This window comes from Notothenia rossii (assembly GCF_949606895.1).
Source record: "Notothenia rossii genome assembly, chromosome: 2".
NCBI classification, from domain to species: Eukaryota; Metazoa; Chordata; class Actinopteri; order Perciformes; family Nototheniidae; genus Notothenia; species Notothenia rossii.
The window spans coordinates 19,589,746-19,607,171 of NC_136904.1; the positions used below are offsets into that span (position 1 = coordinate 19,589,746).

A 17,426-nucleotide genomic window follows, 5' to 3' on the forward strand; every position below is an offset into this window, starting at 1 on the left:
ATGTCTTACTATTAGTTAGAAACTTTTAAGATGGTTGCTTTTTATGCATACAACAACAATTTACATTCAGGCTTTATCTCCTGAGTTATTGGTTCTCGAGTCTAAGGGATACTTGGAAAATTACAGCTAGCAGTCCACTTCACAATACTTTCATGTTGAAGACATGTTGACATTTTTCTCTTTCTCTACCCATGTCTATTGTTCCACATGGACTAGAACATTCTCAGGCCTTGGTCTCATGCCCAAGTTCAGACAGAACAGGGATTGCCTAGGGCCTCAAGTGTGACTTCATAACTTAAGAATAACATGTAAAATAAATATCATAATTATGAATAAAAGTATAAGGGAAAAGACATAACACAGAGAGAATTTGTTGCAAGCATACCTGGCTTATAAGACATTCCTTGAGGGAAGAGAAATCCTTGCTGGGCGGCGGCTGCTGCTGCAAGAGTGCGTTGGTCGTGTGGAAATATGGGGATCATGAGCGGAGGCATGTGACCCTGGACCTGCTGAACAGATAGGGAGCAGAGATCAGAGAGAGGCCAAAGCATAGGCAGAAACACAGAGCCCACTCAGGGGTAGACCAGATCACAGCTCTCGCTAACGCGTGCTGACAGGGGGCTCCGCGGCACTGACTGCCCTCGTGTGCTCACACAATACCTGGCCGAGCTACGCCTGCTCTTAATCCAAACCACAATTTCACCTCGGTACATCAAAGGCGCCTGCATAAGCACATTGTTACAGCATGACTTAGATGAAGCGACATGCAGGACAGAGGGCAAAGAGGCTCAGTAGGTCTGTTACGCTTGTAGAGAGAAGCATTGTACATGTTAAAATAGGCATACACTACACCCTTGCTGTTGCAATAGATACATGTTAGCAGGAGGATTGTTGAATGTATTACTTTGGAGGCCCTCACCCCAAGGGAAGATCAACTGCTCACATAATCTTGGACGAGCATTTATTTAGAATAGATGATAAAAGCCTGAAGACAATCCGGTAATTTACTACTACTGTTTTTATCAGAGGAAAAATAGCAGGGAGTTGAAAAGGGCTTGCCCCTTGCTGTATTTCATTTTAATGTCATTTGTCTGACTGTCTCTTCAACTCACATATTAACCTTCACCATCCAGTCTGTTGCAGACTTGCCTACTGGGAATATCAAACAAAACTCCTTGCACGTGTATGTCAAGGGTGGGTGAGTAGCTTGTGTCTCAAAAGTGGATTGTGGGGGTTTTGCACACATGTTGCAAGAGCCAATCTTACTGTCATTCTCTGCTTCCTGAAACACTATGATGGGGAGCAGCCTGGCTACCATGGGCCTGCGAGGGTTAATCTAGCACTGAGCCAGGCCACCTCAGGGGAACCTGCCTGGAAAATGGGTTAATAAAGGTCATCCCCCAAAATAAACACTTTACAGAATGTTTCTCCATTCATCCCCCCTTAAAATCAACTCGCAATAAAACGGGTCTGGGTGCAATTACTGCCGCTGCATTGGGGCATGAAATCAACCTGCTCTGAGCAAACGGTTTCCCCCCGTGTTCTGGCTGAGGTCTGCTATGATATCCACTTTTTCAGACCGTGTTGCTCCCCCGGTAGACCCTTTACCGGTGTAGTCGCACCCAGTTTCTCTCACAGCTAGCAAGCTGAACCTATTTAAAACTACTTTATTGATCTGTCCAGAGGTGCAGAGCTAGACTGAAAACTAAATAAATATAACTGTTTTATGCCTACTGAGCTTTTACACAAGTGCAAGTGCAGAAAGTGCATTATAGAAGAATAGAAAAGTATGTAATTCTTCCAAAAGTAGTTCTGTAAAATGTGCTGCTAGTGAAGAAAAATAAATGGCCAAGGAGCCTGCGACAAATGACCTTAAATAAAACATTGCTTTATAGGGATTTGTGTTCCAAGTTTCCACGCTGAATGGATGAAAGATTCATCTTGGCCTCGCATGTATGGAACATATGGAAAAACACAATAATTAATGTCACAACATGAGGTAGGGCTAGTGACAGGCGGGGGGACACTGGGGAACACAGCCTTGCTCTGTCTGTGTGTTTGGACTGTAAAACCAGATGGAGTTTGTTGCTGAATGTGCAGTAGTCACAGGGCAGAAAAGGGCTCCCTCAAGTCCACATACTTCCAGGTATGTTACAAGTGTGTTGCACGGTACTTCATACACTTTCATGAATGAACTAACATGCCTTGTTAGTACATTAAAAGTAACTTACTATTCAATTTTCCAAACAAGGATATTGACTAAAATGTTTTTCAAACACTCTTCTTAGTGAAAACAACTTTCTGAGACTGTACTGTACCATCTTACATTGTTGAAATGTTCAATACGCAAATAAACATATTTCTCTGATTATCCTTTTTATTTTCAATTCATTCCAGCAAACAATCTGATCCTTATACTTTTTCAAATCTTAGCAGACAAATATGACTGCATTGAATAATTTAATAGAAATATATATATTATATTATATATTAAAAGAGATATTATACACAGTATATGTACCGAGAGACAGCCAGCTAAAGTCATACTTGGATGTATCTCCTCAGCACTAAATGTAAATTATGTCATTTCATCTGGGATATCAGCTTTTATTACTATTATTATTTTAAAATATGGAGCAGAATATACAAGATTCATCGAGGCAAGACAGTGTGAATGTGCAATGAAGGGGAAATAAATGCATTGAGTTTGAATAGCTGTGATTTGCAGTAATGAGCTCCATGCATTAAAGTTTAATTTACGGCAACTAATGTCAGAGAAAGGCAAATCAAATTCTAAGGAGCTTCAAGGTGGCAACAAATAGTGGAGGTTAGTTGAGCTGTCAATTAACAGCTGGCAAGTTGCTGAGCAGATTATAACATTTTCACAAGTGCTTTTTTTTATTTGACTGTTAAAGTAAAGTTGAAGAATAAAATAAAGAAATATATTCTAGAAAACAGACAGAAAGAAATGATGCTCCTATGTAGCTTCCACTCTCCCGCTGTACTACAAACCCATCCCCCTTTTAAGAGTTACCCTCAAGTTCATCTATGTATGGGCTGAGTGCCCGGGATATTTCTATTGCCAAGATGATCTTGAGGAGTCTGAGAATGAAGTGGAGCAGATGTGAGCGGGGCACTTGGGCAGCGTCCTCCCTTCTCCTCGTAAATACAGCCGCATTGTTGTGCTGGCACTGCTCTTCCTTTGTCTTAGCACTGCTAAGTACTGGATAATGTCATTTCACACCATCTGCCCCCAGGCTTCATTAAAGATACATGAATGGGCTATCTTATGAGGAACAGGTGCTATTGTTTGTCCCTCAAGACCCAGCACTAAGGATCTGACTCGGAATACTTGAAGAGGAGCATCTGTAGTGATCAGTCAGACAGACTTGGCGGAGGCCCCCGTCTCTGCCAGCAAGCACTCCAGCAGAGGTTTCTGGGGGAACTCAGCCGCCTTGCAACATGTATCATCAATTCAGATGACCTGATGAAGTCTGTATCAGGCCAGCACGCAATCTGTTTCCCTCTCAACGAGACACTGACGTTTGATAAATAGAACCAGTTCTACTGCGTGTAGGATAGCATATAGATACAAATAGTCTCAGAGTTATTGGTTTATCAGCTGAGAAATTACAGACAACGTATTTATACAATTATTTTCTTTATTCTGTTTAGTCCCACTTTTATTTTAAGATTTGACAAGTTACTTTTGACAAAATTCTAATGTTATTGGGTGTGTGTTGTACAAATCACCTAGTAGCTCAGCTGACTGTTCAACTGAAGCCCATCCCGGGGTGAGACTGGCTCATCTGCGATGCATAAATACACAAAGCGTAAAAGACAGGGTTGACTTGAAAGAGCTCCCTTTATTTCTTGTAGCACTTCTCTGTGCATGCACATGTGTGCAATGCACGCACAATATGATACACTCTCAAGTTCACCAGTAAAACTGCATTAACCGATTAATGCAATTTTGCTAATACACAATTCATTTTTTCATCACTTTTCTGGTGAAATAAATATAAGCTGCCTGATTTAAAAAATATATATATTTGTGCTTGTATCAAATGGACCTTTATTAAGCTCAGTTATGCTATAACGTAAACATACTTGTGTGGATAAAAAAATTTTAGTGATGTTTTTCTTTTTCGAAACAAGCATTCACCTACAAAACAAAAGCTAGCAGCTCAAAACGCTGAATGCTAATGGAGATGTACAGCGCATTACAGCACTGACTTGGGCCCCTGTCAACACCCATGTTCCTCACTGTCTGTTATAGCCTCTACAGAGCACCCAGGAGGAATGAAGCCCCCCTGCTGGGTTTCCTTCTGAACCCCCTTGCAGCTCCATGCACTGATCCACACTATTTTTTGCTCCCAATGCACCACAATGCGCTATGTGAAGGAAACGGGGCTAGTTTTTGTTTTTACTGCCGAGTCAGTCAGTATTAACAAGATTAAAAGACAAAAGGGGCAAAAAAAGACAAACACCTACCTCGTTCACATTGTGTTTCATGGTTATTAGCTTGAAAGGACCTGTGAGATCCTGGGACTAACATCCTCATTAATTGCTACTTGACACCTTTTAACACACCTCTCACACACATATGCTTATCTTGGATATAATCTGCACTCATTTGCCACGAGTAGACTTGTGAAAAGTAAAAATTATAAAAAAGGATTTTAGGTATTTTTCTTAATTCTGGAGAAAAATTATAATAGGTGACTTTCCCTATTAGGAAAATATCATAATCACCAGTAACCATTTAGAAGAGGACTCACGTTTCACTGACATCTCATTTTAATAAAATGACTTCCACACTTTAGTATCTGCCAGTTCTTTAGCTCCGTCGCTAACCTTCTCTTTCACATTTTCTATAGGAGGGGATCTTTAATTTCACCCAGGGAGGTTAGACTCCAGCTGTTGCTGTAAGAACTGATAGTTCACACTTTGTTCCCCCCTGCTCTTCGCTGAGCTGCGAGTAGAAATCACCTTTTGTGATCCATTTAAAGGGAAAGTGATCTTTAGGAAGCTGGCAAGTCTGGCTACATCCCAACAGCAGCACACACAGTAAAACTGACACTAGACAGCAGGATATGTTTAACACCCGCCACTGTGTACACAGCCCACTGGGTGTACACTGTACTGGAGCCTAACCAGGAGGAAAATCACTCAGTGGAAGCACTTCTGGGCTGCTGAATCCTCTGTGTTGCTTCAGGTTTTTTCCCCCCATGAAACAATCAACAGTTTTTAAGCACATATTACTCCTTTACTACAGGTCACTTATTTGCCAGTTATACAACCGCACAGTTACATCGCAGACACACACATTGATCGCACAGAGATGAGATGGTGTTTGGATTTGTCTGTAGCTAATGGTAATCAGACAAATAGATCAATAGATTTGAAGCAGACTTTGATGCTCGAGACTAAAGGTCTTCATTTTACCACCCACTAAACCGAAGCACATTATTCTTGCTTGTCTACTCTGAAAATAGGCATACTGAAATGGGGAGGGCTGATACACTGGAGAGGTTCAGGCCACTAACAAAGGGCCCTTGTCCCAGTTAGATCTCTAACCTTTCTCCTCACTTCCTTCCTGAAATCGTTGGACAGCACCCTTCCCTACAAAAGTCAAAGATAGACAGCTAAAGCTAACAGTGTAGAAGCACAAGTAAAAAAAAAGAAAGAAAAGAAGCTCCATAATATTTCCTGTGAATTGTTGGGTTACAGCTCTAAGTCTGACTGCAGGCACTGTTTGCTCAGGTTTGAGCGTAACACTGCACATCAGTCATGCCTCTGTATGTGTTACACTGAGTGCTGTTCAGGATAAAGTGCATCAAATCCAGACACTTGAGTGAGGTCAGACCATCCAGAGGGAATAACCAATAGATTACTTCTTGTTCCACTAATTCCTTACACAGTACAACAAGCCTTCTTGGAAAACAGCCATTTCAATATGTCTATATTAAGTCGATGGGAGCTTGAAAGCACGGTAGTCCAACCCTCTGACCCTCCTTACACACCCCACCCCAAATCCTTCCACTCCAGCTTTCCTCCATCTTATCGCTCTTTCTTGATGAAGCTGCGTGCTACTGTTTGCTTAATATACTGACTACTATTAACAGGGTTTCTGCTCACTGCTTTTATTTCATGTAGTGTCAGCATTTAATGTTGTGGGAAGAATAATAAGAGCTTGACTTCTAGTATGACGCAAAATGGTAAAAAGGCAGACGAAAATATAGTTATAAAAGATAACAACTCTGTGCTTGTGCAAGAACATTTAAATTATGCATTGCTACAAAAAGTAAGATAAAGATGCAAAAATGCATTTCATGAAATGTGGTCTTTGTAGGTTAAGTATAAATTATGTACATTATTCTAATTCTTTAAATTAAATATATCCGTCTAAAATAAAATTAGAGTTGTATAAGAAATAAATATTAAAGTGAAGCCTTAGTTAGGCTTGTTTTTAATGGCATGTTAATGGGGGAATTTTTTTCTTCATATCACAGTCTTTATTTATTTTCATTCGTCGTTCAATAGTAAACCAAAAGCACACCTTTATATATTAGATTTAATCAAACAAAATTACACTATGTCAAATCATTGTGTGCACGCACCAACACTACGCATAAGATCCTTAACACACAAATTGATTTTAAAAAGGAAATTCAGTGTTATATTCCTTAAGAATACCAGCCTATTTGGGGGTTCAGGGTACATGGAGGTAAGAAGGATTTCATTTTTTTTTCAAGGTCTTGCCGTAAAATTAAGGTTCTCAGAAACTGGTCAAATCCACAGGGACTCACTCAAACAGCATGTGTAATGACAAGAAAGAAGAGAACAGACATAAACAAACGTACAAGTGGTTTGGGGCCGGCATCATTACCCTGCATATACATCCTCGCTGTATGGTAATGGAAATAAGTGAAACGCCTAGGACCCTCATTGCAGGGGGGGAGTGTGAGATACGAAAGAACATTTGACACGGGCTAGCCAGCAACAACCATGCGATGTGAACAGGGAAGGGGGAGCAGAAAAAGATGGATTTAAGTATGTCAGGCTTAGGAAATAATGTGGTATTTAAGGTCTGAAAAATCACATGTCAACACTTTAGAGCAAGCAGAGAAACATAAATTCTCAGTCGGTCTACTTTTTAGTGTTTTGGGTTGTATCAAATAATCGAGAAAATATGTATACATGTATTTCCTTTAGATTTGGCATTGCCCGTGTTATATTTCAATGTGGTTCTTTATTCAGTGTTTATTTCAAATTAAATGGAAAAAAACCTATTTTGCACTTTAGAAACATTATTTTGTCCTTCTGTGACACAGAAGACCACCCCTGCTCTGTGTAATGGTATTGTCCACACCCCTCTATCCCGTCATCATAGATTGAGACTCTGACTACCCCCCAGCTGCTGGGGCCACACATAACAACAGAGCCCGTTCTGCTGTTCAGCAGAGAGCAGGCCTGTCGGGAGGGGCAACTTTATAGGAGAAACAAGTGCATTGAGACTAAAATATAATCAATATCTCAAATATCATCTCCTAAAGCTGATCAAAAGATCAAACAGGAGAGGTGAAATTACAGCCTAAAAGATATTTATTTTCAGATTGAATTAAATTCTAGAAATGTCAAAGAAATTAGGGAAATTAAAAAAGAGAAAAAAAGGTATTTTAGAGAACTGAGTTATGGAGAAACAACATTATACAGTTCTCTTTCTATAAAAAAAAAACTGTGCAGAACAAAATAGCTCATTCATTGTGTTCTGTTGGGGAATGCTTGGATTCTCCCCCACCCCAAAAACAAAAAGCTCCTTTTTTGCGCTGGCCATGGGCTGAATGCTTTACTTTGCCACCCCAGTCCTAAGAAAACACGCGCCCCTTTCTCCCTGCCGGCTGGCCGTACACAGTAGAGCCTATTAATTCAGATCCTTCTCCCTATGAGTGTGCCTATGCACTGCTGAGGACGATGGCAACGCACAGCCAACGCAAAGACAAAACCGTTTGCACAACATTAGCAGAGAAAACACAGTTCATGCAGGGAGCGAGAGGAAACTAAATCAACATTACACTGGAGGATGTGTTCTCCCTCAACTGATATTTTCCTTACGGGGCTCGGGGCACAATGGAGGTTAAGTGTAAGCGCTCAGCTTTTACCCAGGGACGGCTTGTGGAGCTCTGAGCAGGTGCCTTATATTGATGTTTAGACAGAATATAAACATGCTTTATTCGTCACGTAAAGAAAAGATGTTCCGTTATCGGGATTATTTAGCCGTGTGGTTAATTTAAAAAGCAAATTTACACTCACATATCCCTGGTAATCTTCTCTTATATTTTGGTCAATTGTGACAATTGGTAGAGGGCTGTGAGTTTGTGTCATAAATTAACCCTTCCCATGGCTGCTTTACAAACCCCTCAGGTGACTAATTTTGAGTAGACCCTCAGGTGTGATTTCACACATTACAGCCGCTCATGTGGCACCTCTCAGATGGGGCCTCTTAATTATCGCTGCTTAAACTTCTGAGGTGTCTGAATACAAAGGCCAATTACACAAAGCTTGGCTTTATTGTGTTATTTACATCAATAATGAATCTATGTTTGTCTATATTCCTACCTCAAAGACAACATAGAGTTCAAGCATGTGTTTCATTTGACTGCTTCTAAATAGACTCAGTAACTGTGCTCAGTTGCTGTACAATAAAGTTACACAATATCAATTATTTTTTCATTTCTGTTTTTACTAAATCTACTCATCTTTTTTATTTTAAAGCAATTCAGCAGCCCTGCATTACCATAATTTAAAAGGTACACACATGTCTAAGTAAAGACAGGGTGCATTCCTGGAGATAAAATAATGGCCTAATTGGAAAAGAAACCTGCATATGCCAGAACGCTCAAACATCATCTACTGTTTATATACTTAGTTTTCACAGACAAGTGGCATCACAGAGCGACTGTTAATCCACTTAGCTTCATTTGCACACCATCACTGCTATTGCTGAGGTTGTATCTATTACACCTTTTTGTGCATCATTAATTTTTAACAAGGCCGCAATGGCTTTATTGTTTAAATTGCACACGACTTTGTTTAACGTCAGCATTTCCTCTGCTTACTGACAAGTAGTCACATTTCATAACTAATTAAATTGATCCCTCTCTCCCCGCAAATAGAGTCCACTAAATGGAATTATTTGTATCCAAGTGTCAATATATTAAATCACAAGGGCTAATGAGTCGGGTCACTGCTTTCTTTTATCTTCAGTCTTGCATGTGCACATCTTCATCAGCTAACAGTGTCCTTAAATGGAGGATGAACATGCTGGACTGAGCCTCCCTGGGCGAGAGCCAAGCCCGTCTGACTAGGCTGTTAATGCCCCCACATAATCCTACTAGCAGGCTAACACAGGGCTTTTCAACACACGGGAAAGCACTGGCAGCGCATCATCTACACAGGCGTGTGCACACACTTCACACACTCACACATGATCATTTCCCTGCTCTATTATTCTCTTATTATCATGCTAACTGTCTCAATCTAGCTGTGCTAATTGGGGGACTTGCACATTCTCTTTAACAATGTCTATTTTTGAGGTTGTTTTTTTTGCCAGTGCATTAATAAGAGTCTCGCACAGAGATAATTATTTGTGCCGAGGAGACAACAAAAGCATCTGAGAATACACAAATTAGCGCTATTATCTTTGTGGAATTACCATACAGCCTGTGTTTATTTAAACTCATCTGCTTGATTTAAAATATTTACCATAATGTTGTAGTTTTGGAGTCTTTGCTTCCCTAAATTGGAAACCAAACAGACTCACTGCTTTGAATTACCACATTGGATTAAATAGCATGCATATTCTCCTTTTAGTAACAAAGGCGTTATTGCAAACCAGTACTACTTAAAAAACAATTTATCCTACAGACAAAACATCAATGTTACAGATTTCTACTGTTCATGCTGGGAGATGTGAAACTGTGTTTAGCACAATAAAGCACATAGACATTTTTAATGCTTAGGTAATAAGCTCTTCATAGAAATGGTTACACAGTCTCTGTTCAAAGGCATAATGATAGAAACATCGGGCTGTGTAGGGCTTATGGAAAGTATAAACACAATTTGACTCAATTATTAGACGGCAACTGCTTTTCAGTGACAAATACCTTACATTGACTTCCTGATTCCTGTTACAATGAGATTGTGACCCCCACGTCCTTAGCACACACGCTGCAATAGCATCACACATCAACACGGATGTGAAAGTCCTTGAATAGCACAGCTACAGCGAGGCTGGATTTGACTCAAAATCTGTTGAATAAATTGACGATGGTTGCTGGTCAGGCTAAATGTTCACTCGCATTCAGCTTAAACAATTTTCACCACCATCTGCTTTACAAGTCAATATTTACCAAGCTACTACAGATGTTTCCTTAACATTTGGAAATAATGTTTATAACTTCATAGATGGCATGGTTGAGGAACCAAAAATAAATACATTGTCACAATTTATAGGTCAACTCGTTTTGGAGCAAACTGAAGCAACAACAATCATAGTCCCACCCCTATGTATTCTCAGGTTCCTTTTTTAAAAGAGGGAAATGGGAAATACATGTGCAACTGACTTCAATACATTTCTGTCCAGGTTTTTTTGTTATCTTCTAGAAATTTATAAACTGCAAACAACAGCATAAAAGATCATTTTGTCCTTAGTAAAACAAAAGTGGTGTTAAAGAAAATATGGGCCTCTTCTCTTTTAAAGAATGACTCAAGATCCTTGTTCTATCAGACTACATGTCTGTGTATTTGTTGTCCTCAGGTTCATCTCAAAATATACGCCTCAACCTCCAGACTGTCCACCTTTAAATTATGGGCTGCTAAATTCTGGTGTAATTGAGTTTCATCTTTAATCTCGGGACCTTTAGCATCTAACCATTAAACGCCTGCAGGCCCCCCACTGTTTCTTTACACCATTAAAGACACATGTGAGAAATCCTCCAAGACTTTGAAGTGTGCAGTGGACAACAATATATTGGCCTTTTACTCTTTTTATCTCTGGCTTCTCTTTAAAATGGAAGAGAGACAAACATTCTGCATGTGTGTTTCTGCATAATTGCACACACAAGGTTAAAGTTAGGAGGCATATTGTGTGTGTGTGTGTGTGTGTGTGTGTGTGTGTGTGTGTGTGTGTGTGTGTGTGTGTGTGTGTGTGTGTGTGTGTGTGTGTGTGTGTGTGTGTGTGTGTGTGTGTGTGTGTGTGTGTGTGTGTGTGTGTGTGTGTGTGTGTGTGTGTGTGTGTGTGTGTGTGTGTGTGTCAAATCTCACAGTGTATTCACCCAATGACGATATCATGACAGTGTGATATTTTCAATGGATAGTTTATTTAAATGAAATGAAAAGTGTCCCACTGTTTCATCTGGGGAGCTCTGTTTTCTTCAGCCTGTTTCTGAAGATAAAGTTCATCCTGACCTTTCTGCCAATATTCATTCTCTTGATGTGTGTATCAATGTGCCTGTGTGTGTGATCGCCTCTGTGAATGTGTATGAGTGTGAGTGTAAGCTAGGGGTTGTATCTTAACAGACCCATCCTTGAGGAATGCTTGAACCTGGGTTATACCATTAATTGCCGCAAGGCTATGGACAGATCTCTCACTTCGGAGCTCCAAATGTATTTCATTTTGGGTATAGAAGGACTTTAATTGACTGTTATGTGGTTACCACGATACCGTATTTCTGCTCCCATATTAGTAATATGCATATTGTCCTTAATGTAGCAAGGAAATCCATATGAAAGAACATGCCAGTCAACTGAGACAGCACTCTGATGAACAACATGATGCTGTTTATCTTTTCATCTGCGGCCACTGCTCATCCATTAGGAGCATGAGAAAGCGGCTGTGATTATGAAACAGAAAGCATTGAAGAGGAGAGTTAAATAATGCCCAGTGTGCCTGAGTGAAAGACTGAACAGTGTGCTCATTATTTCTATTTGTTGTTATTTCAATGTGCCTACACAAAGACTCAGAGAGATAAGTAACTTGGGAGATAAACTAGTTCTCTACTAATATAAATGTTTAAATGTCACATGTGTCTTGGTGGGGTTTCACATGTTCAACTAAATCAAGAGTTAATCTCATCCTGGGATTGAATTAGTGCCAAGACGATTTCAACTCAGAGGATGGACTGAAGGAATACAAACAAGCCGAGGGAAAAACACACAAAGCCTTGAGCTTAAACTTTTGATAAGCCCCTAACACTGCAATCAAAACATCTGCTATCTTAAAACAAGTGACATTGTAATCCCGAAGGACAAAGTCTAAATCTCTATCCCTCTCTTGTAGGAATGATGGGGAAGGATAAAAAGAGAGATGGCTATTCAAAAGAGAAACATGATTAAACACCAAGCTGCCTTGCTCCAAACCTCACTAACTAAATCTCTATAACTTCATACTTCTGACAAATCCCCTTCAATACACATGCAAAAACTCTTTAAAAAAACACATAGCGTGCCAACAAAAGTCTCCCCTCGCAGCCCCCATGGTTTTATTGTTGGGACGGTTTACAATGTCCACTGATGTGATCAGTTACATCATCAATACAAGGCCTTAACTTAACTCTCTCCTTGTTTTCTCCCTGAAGCCAAAACTGAAGGTCTTTGATGGCCACTGGGGTCTTCAATAAAGTTTAGTGCTCTCCATTCTACAGTAATAGCAGAGTAACTCAATCCCCCAACACTGCTTACCACTTTGCTAAAAGTCTCTGACATAAAGGCTGGAGGCTTGTTTACAGAACTAATTAAGTCAAAGCTGTTATATATTAAGATGGCCAGGGTATTTTTAAGAGGCAGCAGTAATGAAAACAGAGTGGCAAAAATGCTTCACTAACCCCTGACTCTATTTTATCTACTCTCTTTCCTACTTCACTTTGAGAGAAGTGACTATCATCACGCTAGATATTTGCAGGAACTAGGTTAGGGAGAAAAAACATCTTCTGATTTATAGGACATGCTGATAAACCATGTTGCAAGGCATCACAATTATTTGAAGTATTGAGATTGATGCATGTTTGTTCCCGGCTGGTATTCAGTCTTTGTGCAGCCAGCAGAGGCTGATGGGAGGTGGAACAGATGGTCTGACCATGGGAGTCTTTTGTTTAAATGTTGATGTGATTTATTTTTTCAGGAAAGATCAGTGGCCCATTGGTCAAGGGAGAGTCTGGCTAACTAGGCTCTGCATGGAAGGACTTTACTTGTATCTCTGTTCAAGTGTTTGAAATGGATATTTAAAAGTGCGTTCCCTTACACTCTCAAGCACCCCACCCTCTCTCAAAACTATGTATCAAGTGGAATGTTCAGGTGTCATTTGCCTTTAACTTCATGATGAAAGCAAGGGCCTTTAAAAGTGAGATGCATTAAGGGCTATGCCCTTATGCTCAATGAGCATGAGTGAAGGGCCCTCTATGGTATGAGTAATACTAGCTCCTCAGTAGTATATACGGTACTTCAATTTTAGAGTGTTTTCTAGACAGAATGTCATGCTCTGTGCTTCTCCTTAGTGGAATTATTTTTCTAATAGACTGTCCACTGTTGAAGTGAGAGGTCCAGGCGTGTGGATTCACAAGATCATGTTGACAGTACGGTCTTTCTCTTGCAAAGAGCTCTTGGAAGAGTCATTTTGATTTCCTGCCAGTAAATCCAGTTGTTGTGCTCAAACTGATGTTTGAAATTAGAAGTTTGCTTTGCCTAAGTGTATCATAAAAACAATCTGTTTGTGATGCCCCATAGGAACTGTCATAAAGCAAAAAAAAAAAAAAAATAGTATCTCCTGTGAGGAATGCTTAAAGATGCTGAATGAGCAATTTGTTGCTAGTAAAAGTTTGAAGATGTTGATAAACAAAAAAGGGAAAATGAAAGGACAAGTCAGGGAGTTGCCAGTGAGAAGAACAAGCAGGGGAGGAGGAGGTGAATGGAGAAGGATGAGCCTGACACTAAGCACACCCAGCAGGATAACGTTAGCTTCACGCAGGCAGCCAGGCTCACAGCCTTGACCGCTGCCAGGATAACCCTGTACCGTCTGACCATGGCCAGCTACAGGCTGCATTGGGTGGTCTCTCATTACAACACTATGCACTGTATCACATACTGTACACACAAAAACACACACACTAATGAGAATGATAATGTCTGTGAGATGCTTGAATCCATACACAAATGAAGGACCTTTAGGAAGTAAAAAAGCCGTACATCATAATGATAATGTACATTTCAGAAGCCCAGTGCTGTGAAAGCAGGCCACGTCGCCCTGCTGGGACTGACTTGCTTCAGAGGCATTTACCAGCCTCTTTCATGTCCCCCACCTCCAGGCTCTCCTCCAAAAGGACTCATTAGCTGTTGTTTCCCCCCTCCTCCCTCACCTTTTTTTTTTGTTCATTAAGATGTGCTAATTATTCTCCTCCATATTTTAAAGCCCTCCCGATTACCAACAGGCAATTAACATTTGATGAGAGTGATGAATGTTAGTGTGACACAAGAATTACAGATAAAAAGACAAGACGTTTCAGAAAAGATGAGAAGGAGAGGCTTACAGTACTTTGCAATGATATTTACTTTAATGTCTAATTTTATTGATCTGTGCTTTTAAATCCAGACATGTGGTGCATGGTGACAGTGGTGGTGCGAAGAAGTGCGAGGTGTTAGAAGGCCAACAGAAACACTTTCACTGACCTGGATCTGTTGCTGGAGGAGGTTGATTTTGTGCTGCTGCTGCAGAAGCTGCTGTTGTTGTCTTGCAATCTATTTGGAAACAGAAGTAAAGAAAACAATTAAATGAATGAGAAAATCAAGAACAACACATCTCCTTTTTTCTATAACATTAAATATTATAGAAACTGTGCTGCAACGGCAGGTACAACATGAGACAATCTGCTACATTTTAGTAAGTGTATTCAGACTATTTTAAATGAATGGTTACACTGACAATAATGGATACTAGAATGTAGCAGATTAATAATGGAGGATAATATAACATTTATTTTCTTTGACAACTATTCTGACAAAAACACATTTTCAAATTCCTAATGAACTGAGTTGAACTGCACAGTCAAAATTAGTGGTGAAAATACTAAATGATTTAGAGGAAACACGAACGTGGTTATGATGTACGGGTGACGGAGGTCCCTGCCGCCCCTGAGTGACGAGCGGCCACACCGCAATCCTTCTAATCCCAGTAGTCCCCCTTTCTACATGCCCACTTCATTGAGCATGACAACCTAGTTTTAAGTGTCATTTAATTTTCATTTTTAAATATAATTACAAAGTGTTCACTGTAAGATATCGGTCGTCTGCAAATGTGTCAAGATTAATTTGTGCTGGCTTCCTCACAAGTGTCAACAGTTAATTACTGTGTTGTATCTTGATGGCTTGATGACATACTGGCTCTCAGCGGGCTCCCTCTCTCCCCCTATCACTCTATCTCTCTCTTCCATATTATTAATGTTTTTCTATTTTGAAATAAGATCAAATAATAAAATATCTTATATCACTGGTCATTTATGCTGCAATGTCCACAAAGTCTACCAGTTGAGTGTAGTTTGCAAATGAACATCATCGATCGAAAAATAAATCAATACTGTTAATGTATTATTAGTGTACTATGACCAAATGCATCACTCCAAGCTATATGGTCTATCTTTTCATTTACCACGGGAAGGTCTGAGAGTGTGCTGAGAAAACTCTGAGTGAACTCCTTGCTGATAATTGACTCATAGCCATTAGGGTGGCTAGTGATAATAAAAGTGTCGCCCGTGTGGATAGTTTGTGTCCTTATTTCTTCCCAGACATTAACACACTTCATGGCCTCTGCTAATTTGCTGATTTGTACAATATGGCTCATTGGCCTGATTTGTGCTGCAAATCTAATGCCAGGCTTGTTCTAATAGGAGTCGATTTATAAGATATAGAGGACTTCCATGTTTAATATAACGTTACATTTGCACATTCCCTCGCATTTGTTAGCACAAGTCATAATAACATTTTTCCGAGCACGCAGCATAAATGTGGGCGAAAGAGCATGACAGAAATATCTGAAGTTATGTAGAATATAAAATGTGTTAAATCTAATATTCCAAATTCCTACCAAGGAGAAAGATTTTATTGGCATATTTCAGGCATGAAATGTAATAGAGTCAAGTGACAAGCTTTTTTAAAATGATTTAACAGGGTTTATTATAGAGATGAAATGGGAAACAGAGTAAACAAGTGAAAGGAGAAAGGGTGTGGAATGAATATTTTAAATAGTAATGAAGAAAGGAAGGGAAGAAAATATGTGCGAAATATAAATATGGTGAAAGGCTAATAGCTGGAGTGCAACTGGAGATACTCTGAAAAAGGTCAACAGTGAGCAGTTACCTGTTCCTGCTGCTGACGAGCTAACTCCATTTGCTGCCTCTGTTTCTCCATCTGTGAGGCGGCAAACTTCTTCTGTTCGTCGTGGGCAGCCAGGAGCTGCTCTCGCAGGCTAATCAGCTGGGCGATCATTGTAGAGAGCTGGTGTTCCTTTTCTGCCAGGCTCTCTGGAGTTCCTAGTGAGGGAATACAGAGAACAATGTCAGGGGTGAAAAGGAACAATCGGTAAAAAGATGACATAAATATAGACATAGGTTTGCGCTAGGTATACCTGAAAAAAAAGAAACACTAAAAAGGTTTCATAGTGGCCTTAACAACAAAAACAGGGTTGACGAATTTGTAAAAAAAAAAGCTTGCAATAAGCATTGGTCATTATAAACTACTACATTTAGAAAAGTGACCCTGCTGCACACGCCGATCATCATATTGTGCTATAGTGCCAAACACAATATATCGTACAAAGAAAACCACAGAGGCAGCAACCAACTGGAGTGAATTCACTAGAAAGTGTTAAGGTCACACACAGCCTGGAGTTATCTACTTAGTGTAGCTAGTGTTCACAGCTTTCACAAGAAGAAAGGGAAGGAATTGTTCCCGGCATATAGACAAAGAGCTGCAGGGAGCTGTCAAACTGAGATGACAGCTTACGTCAGACTTCCAGGGGTGAATATAAAGAAAAGTGTTAAGAGTCAGTGTAAGCCTAAAAAAAATACAACATTTCTTTATTGTATGGCCATTCTTGCAAGCTATTACAGAAGGAACAAAATAAAACGGTTGTTCATATTTGGTAAAAAACGCACCAAAAAGGATGTTTAACCACCAAATGTGCTCTGAATGCACTATAACTATAAGGAGAACCGAACAATGCATTCTTTATTTTCTATTACCTTTGTAGCTACTGTATGCGTAATTGAAAAAATATAAAAGCAATGACAGACCAATAGGCTTACTTCTCTGTACAGCCACATGTCCACACTGTGTGATAGAGAGAGAGCGGCTCCGCTGCACTGCTCTCTCCCTGC

General features: G+C 39.9%; 1 protein-coding gene across 10 annotated transcripts in view; it reads right to left on the reverse strand.

Moving 5' to 3' along the window:
- Window positions 1-17,426, reverse strand: part of sox6 (SRY-box transcription factor 6) — a 132,199-nt gene that overhangs the window by 40,902 nt on the left and 73,871 nt on the right. For 9 of the 10 annotated variants that reach the window (XM_079663481.1, XM_079663485.1, XM_079663486.1 and 6 more), the window contains 3 exons: window positions 16,408-16,580; window positions 14,725-14,793; window positions 386-509 (listed from right to left, as the gene is read on the reverse strand). In XM_079663481.1, coding sequence (XP_079519607.1) covers window positions 386-509; window positions 14,725-14,793; window positions 16,408-16,580 — 366 coding nt within the window. The remainder of the gene's footprint in view (window positions 1-385; window positions 510-14,724; window positions 14,794-16,407; window positions 16,581-17,426) is intronic. The other variant, XM_079663484.1, reaches the window with a different exon arrangement.